Below are 16,513 nucleotides of genomic sequence, written 5' to 3' on the forward strand. Positions count from 1 at the left end.
CATGATTTTAAGCTACTTATAATTATTTACTCATTTAAACAATTAGGCAATTTCACTGGAGCAATTTAAAGTAGGTACCTAGCTCAAGGGTAGTACAGCGGGAGGTGAGAATCAAACCTGTGACCTTCGGGTCCAAAGGCAGCAGTTCTTACCACTGTCCCAGGTACCAGCTAGTATGTGTTATGTTATGTTCAGTTATAGAAGAAAATTAACTCATTAAGGGGGACACCAGGATAAAGCTATGCTGCGTATCATAACCCTTCATACCCAACTGCTCCCTTTCCAGATGACCCAGTGTTCATTTTCACAGTGCAAATACCTCTGCCCTTTGGAGCTGCTGTGCCATAGCCTGAGTGATGGCCTTGGGGTCAGCATGGCTAACCGCCTCACGCTCCATCAGGGGGGAGGTCTTGAGGAGGCTCCCGCACAGGAAATGGAAGACCTGGCTGAGCACTGGGGAGCTGACCCCCTGGCAGAGCGGGGTGGTGGGGCTGATGCACTGGCGCAGCCGCTCCCAGGCATCTTTCATTATACCGAGGGAGCAGAGCGGCAGGCCTGTGAAGGCACGTGTTGAAATGTCAGCCAAAATAAACTTTTACATCCTTCATGCGGCACACTATGACATACTCAAGATCGTGTTAAATCGACTTTGAACAATATAATTTTAACATCAATTACCACCTCATATTTATAAAATAAATGCTGAAAATAAAAATTAAATTAATTTTATGTTAAATAAAATGTATTTTTTAAAATCTTATTTATTTTGTAAGAAATTTAAAGAAATATTTGAACCTTACCCATTTTGTTCTTAAAGGATCCAGATACATTTCTGGATTGGTCTAGAACCTAAAGAAAAACCAAGAAACCGTTAGAAAATTTAGAAAATTAAACATCTCATACATTAAATAAAACCAAATCATAACATATAGAAAGTTATGTCAAAAAGAGCATTATTTGTTTTTTTTTAATATATCTCTTATAAGGACTCAAATGAACTAAAGCAGATTACACCCATACCCTGGTTTACAAGCACAATCTTGCCCTGAAAACTGCCGTTTAATCCGGATGCCAATAATTATGGAGTGAACTGTATATTAACACTAAATTCAATGTTAACAAATTGTAATGTGGTCCTTGCTGCATTTCTTTTAACATGACATTCTAAACTCTTACTTGATCATAGACAACTATACATGGTATCACAACACATCTTAACAAGTCAGGTTTCCTGTACACAGTACACAATAAGGGTAATAACAGACCTTTGTTCAGCTATTACCTAAAATATAATGTGTGAAAATATAATTTGTGAGAAAATAATGAGAATCACTATGAACATTTAAAAAAAACATTTCAGGTGCATAGCTTTACTATGCTGCATGTCTTTACATAGGAGTACGTGTGGGTGGTGCGAGAAACGAAACGAGGCTGTGTATGCTCCCCAAGTGCAGCTCACTGGCCACAATAGTACTTTACGTCGTGTTTCTTGGGCATCGCTGAAATTTTTAATTCGATGATCCGCCTTCGGGCCCCCTATTTCGGTCTAAATGAAGGTTTTCCTGCCGGCACAATACGTGTCCGATAGCGCAGCTCTCTAGCTACGAGCTGAGGTGTTGACGTCAATGCTATGACATGTGGTTCAAATGTGGTGACATGTAGCGCAACGCGCGGCAACTCCATAACAAGCCAAATGTGGGACATTGTCACAACATTGCCAGCTTGCTCAGGCTGAACCAGCAGCGGCCGTTCATATCTCGTTTGATGCAATGTTCCTTCCTCTGTCCAACAGGATATGCACTATCTCTCTGTGTCTTTTCATTTGTGAGCAGTAGCGGCGAGAGGGGGTTGCATTTTTATGTGACGGTCAATTCCTAAGTCACCCCCGTACCTAGTGAGGTGAAAGACGTAGTTCTACGTCAAAACCACTGGCGTCACATGGTGTTCAATATTTCATAAATTTCCAACGCATACAACAAAGATTTCACAAGCTAAAACTGTCTATTGGAGACTCCTTTACTACTCCATGATACTCGAGATAATCAGGAATCAAACTCCCACTGCAAATTTCATTTGTGTTCTCAATTTGTCTTGTTATTATTTATTATTAGTTTATATATTCGCAACAGGAATAAAAATTTTTTTGGCCGTCTTTTGCTAAAAAAATTTGCAATGTTAGATAATCTTGTTTTCTTTTTAGATGTTAGACAATAGACATACATGTAATGATTTACCCATTAGGGTATTTTTCCGAGAGCAATTCAGAGTAAGTACATTACTTAAGGATACAACGGCAGAACCAGGATACAAGTTGGAGGCCAAAACATTGAGACGTAGCAGCTTTAACCACTATTACCTGCTGTTGTTTCAATTAAGGCTGTATGTTCCAATTGTCACTAAGTTTTGTTCTAATAATTACTTACTTCTTTTTCCCCTTGGCCTGTACTTTCAGCTTGAACTGCCTTTGGGCTGAGCAACGTCTGCATTTCACTGATGGAGCCTGTTCTCCTAATGAGAAAAAAAAATATCATTTTAGAATTAACTGAAGGCAATGTATTAGGTAAACTGATCACAAGAGCTGTACCTGAATACAGTTCTTATACATGCATTTATAAAAACTGTATATGCACAAAAGCTTGTGCGTCCGTGTGCAGACACACTCGCACGCGTGTGTAAGTACTGAGGCCCACAGAGCTGCAGTCACAGAAGTGACACATAGAGGCACAGAAAGTCATATGCAGGAAGACACAGAACACAGGATAAGCTGGAGCAATCTCTCGCAGCCGCACGGAGTGCCAAAAACGCACCTGAGCCCAGTGCTTCCCATTTGCAAGTCTTCAAGCTTGTCTGGCTCCTGCCATGCAGCTCGTACTCCCAGGATCAGGAAGACACAGCGAGACACCACCAGGTGACAGGCAGCGGGGAAGGACAGCCCTTCTTCTGAGCCGCGTCTCCGGTCCCAGTGCTGGTGGGGAGGCTCTCTCTCTGGGGTGCCAGGGCTCTCGGTGCTGCTCGGGAGCGTGCTTGTTCCTGAGGACTCGTACACTGTCTCGTTCTGCTGAAGCTGCATGGCCTCACGTGTGGCTAGGAAGCACTGCAGCACCTCTGGAGGACAGGAAGGGTTGGAAGATGGGTGAGACCCAAACCATGACACAAGATCTTCCATTACACAGCACAGCAAAGGTGGCCTTGGTGGGGTGGGGGGGTGTGGATTCCAGCTGAGATACAAGCAGGACATTCAGGCTATTTATGAAAGCACAGAAACCAAGGGTATATTCTGCACTGCGGTAAAAACCTACAAATAAGACTCATTCACTCAATAGATTTTTACAGATACAAGGATCTATTTCATCTTTTCAAAAGATCGAAATCAATGACATTAAAATGAACTTATCTAATTAAGAAAAAGATTGTACTTCATAAGTACAACAGAGTAAAACAGAGTCAGAAATTAATCCACTATGTCTGTTATTTCATGTGTGCTGACTTTATAATAGAAAACACGGTAATTGTCTTATTAACCTATCAGTATTAGCATATCACAAAGCATCTTATGGAGTCTAGGGATTAATAAGGCTTCCATCATTCATTCATATTTCTCACAGCCAAACAATATTTACTCCAGGAAACAGTACAAAGGAGCATAAACTTGGCACCCATGCAATGCCACTGTGGATAAGAGACCAAACATGAGCCTTTCAGTACCAGTGTCAACCTTGTACCACAACAGGACAGCAGGTCACATTCAACAAATGTTGTAGTGGGATGAGTCAAAATCTCGTCTCATAAGAATAAACATTATCCATTAAGTAACAATGAGTGACATTTGTTTTTGTTCTCCAGCCAAAATTCTATTGCCCTTCAATAAGCTTGTCTATGATGTGCACTCATCTGCACAACCAATTTATAAATTTAAGACAACTGTACACAGCTGCAATGAAACCGAGATTTGCTATGCAGATCCAGGTAGAGGCAGCCATGCAACCTGAATGACAGCATACCATTTGTCATTGAGGCATATTTAGGAAAAGAGATGTGCTTTTTACCCGGAAGGTACATACTGCTGATGCTGGGGGTGTCCTCCTCTAGGGCCTCATCATGGTTATGCTCAGCAGCGGTACTTGCACTGCTCAGTTCCACGTCCTTCGCTGCCCTCTCGCCGGAGACGCTGACGCTAGTCTCCTTCTTCTCCTCGCTTGGACTCTGGAAAAGCAGGGAGGTCTGAGGTACAAAAAGCATCACACATGCTCATGCTTATGTTGACCTGGGCAGAGAAATCCATTCCCTGGGTATAAATACACTACGATCACATCCATCAGTTGAAATAACAAGGGATTATTTTCACCAAACTACACAAAAGCATACTATAGCACTATTAGTGTCCATTTATGATTCAGTAAGTTATTAAAAACAGCATTGTGCATCGCAAATAAACCTTTCAAAATAGCTGTATTTATATGCAGAGAATATAAAAGACTACAAAGTCCACATTTACCGGCTTAGTGGCAGATGGCGTCTGTGTATTTGCAGAGGTGCCTGGAGAGTCCTTATATGACAACAGGGTACTTCGGACCTTATAAACCATCTGGTAGATTTCGATCAGCATTTCGCAGGGTTCATATCTTCATAAAAAGGTATATTACACTGAAATCAGTTCTTGCATATATGGCTGGAGGCACAGACTAAATATTCCATGTAATTTCCTTTGTATATCAATGCATATTGTCCTTTTTTTAATGGTACAACGGCTTGGAAGAAGAACTTCAACGCAAGAACGGACTTCAATAACTGTGGTCAAAACTGATCATTACTATGTTTTATTGATTACTTAAAGATTACTGAGGCATCACCCACTTGTCCTGCCAATAGGCTTCATCCTGCAGACCAGTGTGTTTGAGGAGAGCCGCCAGGCTGCAGCGGCAGGCCGTCTCCAGCAGGGAATCCCCAACCGGAGCGTCAGTGTCCCAGTCTGAAAGAGGATGGGGAAACAGAAATGTGCAGGAAAGTATGACAAAGATCAATGTATGGCTAGATGGATTCATCCATCCATCCCTCTACATTAAAGACCAACTGAAATCCATGGCAGGACACACTGAAGTCTCACCTCTGCTGACAGCATACTCCTTCATCCTCCTCCATAGCCCACTGGCAGGTTGCCTAGAGGTGCCCAGTGCCAGCTCAACCAGCCTGCCAGTCTCTTCGCTCAGGTTCAGGTTGCACAGCCTGGCATCGGTGCAACCCAACAGGATGGCCTCAGTCAGCCAGTTCATGGTAGAATCTATAGACATAATTTATTTATTTAGAAGAAAAAAAAAAAAAAAAAAAAAGGCACAAGTAGAATCTGTTCTGAGAAAAAATCACAATAAAGCTACAACAGAACTTCACATGTACCATTACTTATTTCTTTAGGCTTCTAACTGGTCTTCCATCACATTAAAAAGGAATGAGAAGGTTCCTCAAATTAGAAAAAAAAAAAATACTATTTACAATAAAACATGCTTTGAACAGTAAAAGAAGCAGCATTTCTGACAATTCAGAATAAAACAAAAGTAAGATCTCCATTTTAACAAGACACATATGAAACGTCTTTCATCATATTTTCACAAATTATGCTGGAAAAACTTCCGAATCAACGCTTCTCTAGTGCTGGAAATGACACACGGCCGCTTTTTTGTACCTAGCTGTTCAAAGTCCATCTCCAGCCCGTTCCTTAGCAGGGGGTTCTGAAGCCAGAACTCTGCAGAGTTCTCCTGAACAGAGGGAGCCGGTCCTTGTAACATCCCTCCAAGGCAGCGTCCGATCACTAGCGCAACTGTTCTCTCCAAGTCCAGCAGCCACACCCAGTCCTCGGCCTCCCGCACAAACACTGATCCCTCCGATGTTTCTGAAATCACATTTTAGACACAGTCCATACATAGCAGCAAAACATCACTGTCGTTACACACAGGGTTTTCACACTAACAAAATTGAAATTAAAAACTTTTCCAAAATTAATACTACGGCTTCATTATTAATATTTTACAGCATCTTGATTCAGATAGAAATTCTTACAGTTACTAAAATAGGTAATTAATACATAAATGGGCCATTAGAAGTTGCCGTACACCTTTTGCTCTACATTATATTCTCGTTGTCTCTCTTAGTTGTATGTTACATTGGATTAAATATTACTGACACATATACCAGTCTGCATTGTTTTTTACTTCTATAAATGATCAATTCTATGTGCTAAATCGTTTAAAAAAGACATATCTACACTTATCCCTTCTTCTTGAAAACCAACACAATATTGAAAAACCAAATAAAACAGCTTTTTGTTATTTCTAAAGTTCCAGTTTATTTCAACCCCATCCAAAGTTTACACAAAAATTACCGTAAGTGATGCCTAATATCATAAAGAAAAAACACATTAATAGAATTATATTTTACATTTAACTAATTTTTGTCTAGAAAAATTGGTTCAAGATTTGTTATTCTGCAGTTTCTATTTTTTTCATCTTCACCCCCTCACTGCTGCGGCTGATGATCGTATCAGAATTCCCTGGGTCTACAGACTGAGCTATTTGGAGGACTCTCATTCTGGTGTAAATAAAATAAGTTTTATAAGTTACAGTATGATAGTGTACATGGACTGGCTTGAGGAAGTGAAAAGCTAAATGACACATTTAAAAAATATATCATTAAATTAAAGGACACAGAGTATCTGTCTCACAGCTGCACTGGCCCAGATATTGTGGGCCCAAGCAGAATGCAACAGATTAATGATAAAGTGGTATTAATATAAATATTCTCTGACTGGATATGTGAAAAACCAGATACCAAGAGACCAAACAACAGGGATAAGTGTAGTGCCCCTCTGATTTCTTTTTTTACACTTTAGATATCTTCACTACATATGACCATTGATTCATAGATTCAAGCGGTGGCGCTAGATGTATTTTTAAAATAAAACAAAACTTAAAAAAAAAAAAAAAAAAAAACACTCCATCACTATATACAAACTGCCAGATCTTCATTGCTGCTTTTCACACTCCTCACCTATGGAGGTTCCTTCCAGCTCCAGCTCCTCTAGCATCACGGTGTCCGGCAGGAAGCAGTTGAGCTCATTGAGGTGCTCCAGCAGGGAGAGTAGGTTGGGCAGCAGTGGCTTAACCACCTGCAGGGGTAAGAGCAGGAGGGAATAGACCACCTGGCACAGCAGGCTCCCCGCCACCGAGCTGTACAACACCACTGTGAGGGGAAAAGGGGAAACACAGATTATACTCAGCACATGCAGTTATCACTAGCAGAGACAGTACAGCAGACATACAACTTCTTCTGTGTAAAATATGTGTGTAACACTGATTTTCAGCTATGCCCTATATGAAAGATGCTTTCAGGATCAAAGTCAGCTGCCACATCACGGACACATATATTGAGATATATATATACTGTATATATATATATAATATATATATACGCACACACACAAAGTCCAGATGTACCTTGTAGTCCGTGACGAGCAAGCCAAAGTGTTTTGAATGCTATCGTGGTACTTTTTCTTCATAATATGGAATTGAACCATCGAAGACAAGGGTGTGGTGAATAGCAATTTAATAAGAGTGATGAGGAGCACAGACAATGCACACGCGTGAGGAAAATCCCTCCAGGGTCCTTCTTGGGAGAGCAGTATAAGTACACAGTAGGGGTCACTTCTTCAGACCACTAGGACTCTTTTAGTACCGTATCTGGTATCACTTAACGGGACACAAAAAGCTTGAGTAATGCAAAGTCTTAAAAACAGCTAAGGAGTGTTGGGAGGAATGAGGGAGGGGAACGGCTCATCGTGGGGCCCAGGTGCCGTAACTAAAATGGACACAAAGGGAGGGATTCAGCACAAGAGAAACTGTGTGAACTACTGTCAATATGTACAGATAATAATTGTCAGTTTTTTCTCCTACGCTACTAAGCTACCGAGTTACCCCTTCATTTTTTTATAGTAAAGTTATTATGCTTACTGTGCAGCTTTTTGATAACGTGCTTATCTAGGGAGCTCTCTTCCAACAGGATTGTGGACCTTCTGAAGGTCTCAGCAGAGTACGGCAACAGCAGACACAGGTGTTTGTGGAGGAGAGTCGCACTCCTGTCATCCTGAAAGAGGAATAATAATAAGTACTTTACCCATGGAATACAAAAATGCAAGTATTAAACTAAGATGAATGGAAAAGTGGCTACTGTTAACAGAAAAGGAGAAAACCTTATGTAAATCACAGAAAGTATGAAGTTATGAAAAATGGAAGAATAGTGTTACTGTGGTGGTGCTGTTTCGCAACTTCTCAGGGAGTGGGGGGAAATGTGTCATCTGTTAAAAACCATTTGCAATAACTTAAAAAGCCTATAAATTGAAACAGCGCGGAAGACAAGCGCAAAGTGAAACAAGGACCACTATTAAAAAAGTAGTATGTGTCTTACACAATCACCCTTCTGACTGAAAAAAATTTATTTTGGCTATTTGAAACATAAAACTCAACTTGTTGTATAAAAAAATAAAAGAATGCATGAAAAATGACTAAAGCTAAACCACAGAAATTCGATACTGTCTCTCTCCACCTCGGTAAAAGTAGCATTAAAGTATGTTTATCCAACCGGAATAAAAGTTCAAGGCAATAAAAGTAGTGCAGAGCTGACTGAGACTTATTTATAACACACGGGATGTCATCATCCACACACCACCATGATTTAATGAGATACAAAGTTGGGTATTTGTAAAAGTGGCCAAAACTTTGGCAGTCAGCATGGGCAAGCAGCTCTGAAGAAACAAAATAACAGCAGAAGTTGAAGCCCAAGATACTGAATTTAAAATGTCCTTTCTTAACTGTTAATACAAGCAGCATAAAGTAGTACACAACACAACTTGTTTGGGAAATTATAATGCAAATCAAAACCAGCCTTATCAATAAAACACAAATAGCCAAATGGTTTTCTTAGTACAGGATTTTTGATAGTATTTATTCTGTTTTTTTTTTTTTTAGGATAATTTATGCAAATAATAAGTACTGCATATTTATATACAATTTAAATAATTAAATTCAAACAGACGATACTGTGTTATCACTACCAAATATGACAAATGTCTAAAGCAAATTTAACGCCTTCACATAAGCTCTTAACTGTCTCCTGTTTCTTATTTTGTTAATTTCCCTGCCATATTTTGCAATGGCTGCTTCTTCTGCGCTTCCTGCGTCTCAGTGAAGAACTGCAAATGGTCATCCTGAGTGAGGAAGGGGGGGGGGGGGAACAGCAGTTCAAAGTCACCCAGAATGTCAACGCCAGTTCCATAAATCCTTTCCAGGATCGACAGCTCAGAGTCCAACTGCGTTCTGCACTGCAACATCATACCTACACTCACAAAGAGCATCTCTGTTGGCCAAGCCACACGGTAAAACACAATAAGCCACAATGGGGCTCATTAAAATTCATTCTTTCTTGCAATCTACTTAATGTGCAGAATGTAAAAAATAAATCCATCTCTTGTAGATGGATTAACTACGCTCCATAAATTCACAGCTATATTGGCTGCAGATCTCTGCTGAAAAATTTATGTCCCTTCCAGTAATGATTAGTGGTTGAGTTTCCATGGCATCTCACAGCAAGGGTATGGCCAGAATTAGAAAAATTGTCATCCATCAGACTACATTTTGCATTGCACTGAATTCTGTATTAACCTGAAGCTGAAATAATAACTTCTACCTTTATGTCGGGGGGGGGGAATCAATGCAACAGATTTTATAAAACAAAAGGTACAGAATGGGAGGACTACATGGAACACCGAGGATTTTGTATGTGTCCCACACCCTCTCCCAGCGCATTGTGGAAGGACTACCATAGCGTTCTGCTCATGCCAGCAATGGGATTTAAATTGTTCCAAGATGAACCATGGACAAATGATGGCATACTGTCCATAAAGATCTATGATATAATGAAATGTAAGGCTGGATATTATTTAGTTCAGTTCAATTCAATTTACCTTCACTTTCATTATACAAGTATAACAAAATTCAGTTTCATGAAACTACCAGGGCACGATGCAGCATACGCACACTCGGACATAAAGAAACTCTCCAAGCAGTTTGTAAGAAAGGCACTGCACGGAAGTCCTTGGAACCGTACACAAGCCTTACAGTCTGGAAGTGTAGGGAGCGTCTCTTTCTGTCCTCTGCCTTTGCCAGCGTGACCTCCAGCAGATCGTGTTCTGATTTACACCGAGATGGAGGCAAGATGTACTGAAATTCAGTTGAACCCATACAGAGCTATATCTGCAAAAACAGCACCTCCTACTAGAGGTTTATGACAACACTTAACAGCTTAGGGAATTATTTTTGTTCAAAGCCTTTTTGGCAGCATACATTTGCTAACACGATGCTTGGATTTCCACGGGATATAAGTCTCGTCGCAAATATAATTAAAAGGCAAGTTACTTATTTTGTACACCCCATTAAAACACTATAATACTATTTACTGCTTTACTTGGTTTGTAATTTCACTGCTTTAGCCAAAAGGCTCATACATTAATCATGACCATTATTATCACTGTGAAAAGTTTTTCCATTACATCAAACAAGCTGTCCAGACAAGTGACAGATAGGATGCAAATGAAGATGTAGAACACCACATGAAATCTATCTCCAATTTAAAAACGAAATATGCTGGAAAAGCTGTTTCAGAACACGACAATAAATTTGTTTGCTCATTTCAACTTAAAAGAATGTTGAGGAAAATATCATTCAGAAGACTGCAATTAAAATTATAAATGCAATGTGTCTGGAAAACGCTGAGATGGAGGAAATGAACGTCTGCATAAAGTTATCGGCACACGAGTAAAAAGTACTGCATTCATGAAAACTCTTTTTAAAAGCATTGTATAAGTTTCAGTCTAATTCTTGTTTGTTTATTTATTTACCTATTTATTATTTATTTACTTACTTATCTGCAAGTGTTCTCTCTGCTGCTGCTGTTCTGAGGGCTGCCTCACATTTCATTGTATACAATGACAACAAAGTATCTCATCTCCCATCATAAAATCTCAGAGAAAAGAACTTGTGGATTTGAAGCCCCTACACACTCTGTGAAAACCTGGTACAGGAGACTGATTAAATCCTTTGGGAAAAATGCCCTTTATGCACTTAACACCAACCAAGGCAATTATATTGCTTTTAGAAGCAGTCCCTTAAATTGTTTCTAAAATACAGCACCAGTGAAAAGTGTGAGTACAGCTGGCACTACACCTGGACTACACCTGTATGGGACAAAACGGAAGAAAAGGCAAAACAACCCTTAACTTCCCCATATCTCTGGAAACCGCTGCAGAAGGCCTAGAAAGACATGTTATCTCATTTCCCGGTCAATGAATGTCTCTTGGAAAAAAGGTTTCTAGCCAGCATACGTGCATTTGTTTATTCATTTAGCTGACACTTTTCACCGAGCAACTTTCAATTATTTACCCATTTACACAGCTGGTTAATTTTACTGGATCGATTTGGAGTAAGCACCCTTCCTGGATCGGGGCCTTGGCATGGCGGAAGGGCTTGTGTGATCTAGGGATCTCCAGAGCTATGTCGCCTAGAACAGTATGCTTCTGGTAGGGCCTCCCAAGGCGAAGAGGTCTGGAGTGAAGATCCAAACACCATCCAAAAATCCTCATGTGCTGAGTTGTCAACCGATCACCATCTGCTGGTGAGTTGGATCAAATGGCGGGGAAAGCTGATGGACAGACCCGGTAGGCCCAGAAATTTAATGAGCGTGTGCTGGGAATGACTGTCAGAGGACCTTGTCCGGAATGACTTTAACTCACATCTCTGGTAGAGCTTCTCCCATGTAAGCAGATTGCTCAAGGAAACTACAGCGGTGGGGGGATTCAAACTTGTGACCTGTGGATTTGAAGGCAGCTGCTCTAACCACTATGCTATCTGCCGTACTGAATGCAAAACCGTTATGCTGCAACTGAGTTTTTTGTCGTTTTTTCCATTTTGAGTTGCGTAACCTATTTTAAAGTAAATGTGCGTAGCTATAAAAATGAAATGTACTAACAGTCTATCAGTTACCAAGTTCATACCTCTGTGTTGTTATGGATATAGCAGTGAGCCAGAAGGTGTTTATGCAAGGCTGACAGAAGGTGGTGGAAGTGTGAGGGTGGCTCCGTCTGGCCTTCCGCCCGGCTGGCCTGCTGTTTATCGCTGTTCTTCTCCAGCTCGCCGAAAGCACGCTCCTGCGACAACAGCCGAAGAGTACATTACTAAAAATCACTGCTACAAATAACGGTTCTGTACAGGTCAGGAAGCTGAACTAGATCAATAGGAAGATTAAATCAAGTCATCTGGGTAGTTGGATAATCTCTCATATTAAGCAGTCTGACCAGTTCCAACACGGCCACAATGCATTCTTGATTTTTGCTATGTAAGAAATTAACTAAAACGTTTTTCTTTCAATACTTGCCAGAACTGCAGGTCTCCAGACCCAGCAAGAATGAAGCAGAACAGTTATATAATTATATGCAAATCTGTAAAAAGATGCATGTGATGTGGAAGACCAACCGTATAGAAGCCGATGCTCAGGAGCAGAGTCTTGAGCAGGACCTCAGCCAGGTGCAGCTGGTCGTGAGTTTCTGGACTCCCTGAAGAATGATCAGCAGGGGTTGCGACCGGGATCCCGCTGGTGAGCTCCCCTGGAGAGCTGTAGCCCAGCAGAGATGCTACATGCGACTGCTCCTGGAGGCTGTTCAAAACCATGTCCAACTGCAAACGCTGAAACGCACAGCAACACATCAGTATGCAGGTCTAAGGACCCCACTGAGAAGTATCTCTATCAAAAATGATCATTACCAGTCAAAAGTCTGATTTCACTAGTATGGGATAAACTGGACAGAAGAGTTCAAGAAAAGCAACCCACAAGTGTCCTACATCTGAGGGAAATGCTACAGAGGAACAGCTGATTTGCAAAGGAAACCTCTTAAGTAACTGTAAAATATGAAAGAACCAGTAGATGTATGCAAAACTTCTGACTGGTACCATACTGTTGGACAGAAAGCTTCATTCGTAAGCACTACGCTCACGTGGCTCATGCCTCTGACCAGCTACATGGGATGATGGTATGGTAATCATGTACAGCATAGATGGAGAATTCGAGTTTCATTCAAGATTCTGGGTTTTGCTCTTGGCACATGTTAACTTTTAAGGCAACTTGTAACTTGAACAGAAAATCCAGTGCTGGAGTTGTGACTACTGAAAAAAAGTCTCATTCTAAAACCAAAGCCTCTGTCCCTCAAGGACCACAGCTGTTCTACTTTGGTATGAGATCCCTGGTGCAGCCAAAATGCAGACAGGACAGTTGAAGTATGGTTACCTGGCCCTTAGAGAGGCTCTCCCAGCTCTCGGGGCCCTGAGGTAGAAGAGAGTGGAGGAGCTCAGTCCTCTCCCTGAGAGGGGGTAGCAGCAGCGAGGCCCCAATGGACAACGTGCTCATCACAGCCTGAAACAGTAAAAAAGAAAAAAGAACAGTACTGACAAAGTGCCACGTAGAGAACTATGTGGGGCTGTGATAGGACTGTAACTTACTGGGGGCTCGTCCGGGATCTCGTCAAACGTCTTGCATCTATTTGTTCGATTTGTGGTGTTAGTAAGGTATCATGCTGTGTCACGCTGATTTTGTAGTGGGCCCATATGTTGGCTGGACATGGAGATCTGTTTGGATAGATTCGTTCTTTCGTATTCTGTTGTACCACTCAACAAGGATCAAAAAGGGAGCTGAGGCTGTCATGTGGGAGACTTTTGTTGAAGGCACCGGCCAATACATTTACACTTCCATTTATTATTATTCTTATCCTCCACCAGAATGGAGTCAGAACTGAGAACCTCCGCCCTTTACCTTTCATGCGGGGGACCACCTAGTGAGCAGAAGTAGACAAGCAAAGCGGTCCGGTTGGGGTGTAGTGGTTGATCGATTCTTGTAAATAGTAGAAGCAGTTCTACTGATGAATTTGTAGGCAATAACCAGGGTCTTAAATTTGATTCGGGCAGCAATGGGAAGCCAGGGCAGAGAAACGAATAGAGGAGATACATGGGAACGCTTTGGCAAGTCAAACACAACTCCTGTAGCAGCATCCTGTATAAGCTACAGAGGTTTGATGGCAGTAGCAGGAAGGCCACACAAGAGAGAGTTGCAGTTGTCCAGGCGGGATGTCACCATGGCCTGGACAAGTATATGGGCAGAGTTAGTTGTGAGGTAAGGATGGATCCTGCGGATATTATGCAGGATGTATCTCCAGGTCCAGGTTGTGGCTTCGACAAGCTGAGAGAAAGATAGACTTGAGTCAATCGTCACTCCCAGACTTTTAGCCGAGAAGGTAGGTAAAATGAGTGAGTTGTCCAGTTTGATCGACAGATCGTGACAGGAGGACAGGCGAGCCGGAAGGTGAAGAATCTCTGTTTTGGAGAGGTTGAGTTGGAGGTGATGATCAGACATCCAAGCAGAGATGTCTGACAGGCAGGCATCAATGCGTGCAGAAATGTCTGATGTTCCAGGTGGAATGGAGAGGAAGAGCTGAGTATCATCAGTGTAGCAATGGTATTAGAACCCATGGGAGGCTATGACTGGACCGAGGCAGGAGGTACAGATCAAGAAGAGAAAAGCACCCAGTACCGATCCCTGCGGGACACCGGTTGAGAGAGGTAGAGGAGAAGAACGTGAGCTCTGCCAGACCACTTGATAGGATCTGTTAGATAGGTAGGACTCAAACCATCTTAGTGCCGCTCCTTTGATCCCAAGCAGACTAAGAGAGGACAGTAGAATCCGGTGGTTGACAATGTCGAACGCTGCAGACAGATCAAGGAGGATAAGGACCAAGGAGAGGGAGGCGGCTCTAGCCAACTGGAGAGCATCAGACACCGCCAGAAGTGCCGTCCCCGTGGAATGACCAACTTTGAAAGCAGAGGGATATCAATAACCTTTTAAAAGATCTAACCTGGTCACATACTTATCCAAGCCAACATTGTCGATGCAATCTTTGATAAGTGGCACAGGAAGACAGTCTGGGGCTGTGACAGCAGTAATCATTGCCATAATGTTCATTGTCTTAACAAAAATTGTTTGTTTGTTTATTTAACAAACAACATTTTTACCCAAAAAATGACTTTTACAATTTCCAAATGCATAAAACATTTTATGCAAAACTGCTACTGTGATCACTGCCAGCAAAACCGTAATTTTTTTCTTTTTTTATTGTAATGTACCATATAGCTTTACAAATGGTCAAATTTAAGTCCACTTTGCTAATCTATTCATTTGAGACCTCTGGAGGAGACAGGTACATTTTACACTACCTGTTGAATGGAATCAGGTATGCTGGAGTCAATAAGCCTGAAGAGTAGGTTTCGTAGAGGCCTCCCCTGGGCCCCAAGCACAGTGGCCCCTGTTCCCCCCGCGTGGGCCAAGGAAAGATGTATGGACAGTAGCTTCATGCACAGGAGTAAGAATTGATGGTGTTCCCTGAAAAGGCAAAGGGATTTGATTTCAAACCAGCAGCAAAATGTACGGAAAGGATATACACACATTAAGGGGAGTCACCTATTCCCCACAAATATGTCTTTGGACTGTGGAAGGAAACCACCACAAACACGGGAGGAACATTCAAACTCTACAGACTGCACAAGGCTCGAACCCACATCCACTTGGACAGCCCAGGAGTGCCACCATTATTATTAGCCATCATTTAGCTGGTCAAAGGCAAAGCTTGGTTTGAAGGCAAGGTTATTTACATTCACTTACACATTTCTACATTTGAGGCATCACTAATTCAGAATTTTTTTCACATTTTCAAGCTAGCGATTAACATTTTTGGGCTTGCACTGTACAGCTCAGAAATACAGACAGCTTAACAGTTGCAAAAAATTTTCATTTTCAGCTACCTGCATTAAACAAAATTTTGAAACTATAATCTAATAACAGCAGTTATGAACGAGTCTCTTTTTTTCATTGCATGAGGGCAGAAAAGGTTGCTCTGTTTTTCCATTACTAATCTCTCAGATGTGTTTACAGTCAACTGCTGAAGCAGCTTTATTTGCAAGACAGTCAACACTTGGAGGGAAAGACATCTTTCGGAACAGAAAGTACCATGAGAAAATGCTCATTACATGTAAATACGTGCAAAAAGTAAAGACAAAAAAGTAGATGCAAATGTTTTTGTTGACATCGGGAATATTAATTACTGAATATACTGTAGGAACTATTGATGGAAAGGGGAAAAAAAAAAAAAAATTTATATCTGACAGTTTCAGAGCAATAAAGATGTTTTTAACTTGAAACATTAACAAATGTGCCTTAGGCAGAACTTTGAATATGCTGTTTAAGGAGTTCAATTTATGATCATAAGCTCACAGCCTAAAATCCTGTGAGGGATTTTACCATCATGCCCAGTAAAGCATGGTACTCAATTCACTTCATTGAAGTCAGGCTGGAGAAATGTGGTACAACTGTCAAGGGA

General features: G+C 41.3%; 1 protein-coding gene across 7 annotated transcripts in view; it reads right to left on the reverse strand.

The window, feature by feature from the left end:
* The window catches only part of LOC108934813 (probable E3 ubiquitin-protein ligase HERC1), a 72,441-nt gene that overhangs the window by 37,656 nt on the left and 18,272 nt on the right, over positions 1-16,513 (reverse strand). For 4 of the 7 annotated variants that reach the window (XM_029252600.1, XM_029252595.1, XM_029252596.1 and 1 more), the window contains exons 12-26: positions 15,354-15,519; positions 13,378-13,503; positions 12,570-12,779; positions 12,092-12,244; positions 7,998-8,130; positions 7,039-7,230; positions 5,678-5,884; positions 5,105-5,278; positions 4,855-4,969; positions 4,496-4,622; positions 4,047-4,221; positions 2,808-3,105; positions 2,424-2,508; positions 801-849; positions 320-555 (exon numbers count right to left, since the gene is read on the reverse strand). In XM_029252600.1, the coding sequence (XP_029108433.1) occupies positions 320-555; positions 801-849; positions 2,424-2,508; positions 2,808-3,105; positions 4,047-4,221; positions 4,496-4,622; positions 4,855-4,969; positions 5,105-5,278; positions 5,678-5,884; positions 7,039-7,230; positions 7,998-8,130; positions 12,092-12,244; positions 12,570-12,779; positions 13,378-13,503; positions 15,354-15,519 (2,446 nt within the window). Of the gene's footprint in view, positions 1-319; positions 556-800; positions 850-2,423; positions 2,509-2,807; positions 3,106-4,046; positions 4,222-4,495; positions 4,623-4,854; positions 4,970-5,104; positions 5,279-5,677; positions 5,885-7,038; positions 7,231-7,997; positions 8,131-12,091; positions 12,245-12,569; positions 12,780-13,377; positions 13,504-13,589; positions 13,660-15,353; positions 15,520-16,513 lie in introns of those variants that run through there. The other 3 variants (XM_029252599.1, XM_029252598.1, XM_029252601.1) reach the window with 3 other exon arrangements.

This window comes from Scleropages formosus, chromosome 6, assembly GCF_900964775.1.
Source record: "Scleropages formosus chromosome 6, fSclFor1.1, whole genome shotgun sequence".
Classification (NCBI taxonomy): domain Eukaryota; kingdom Metazoa; phylum Chordata; class Actinopteri; order Osteoglossiformes; family Osteoglossidae; genus Scleropages; species Scleropages formosus.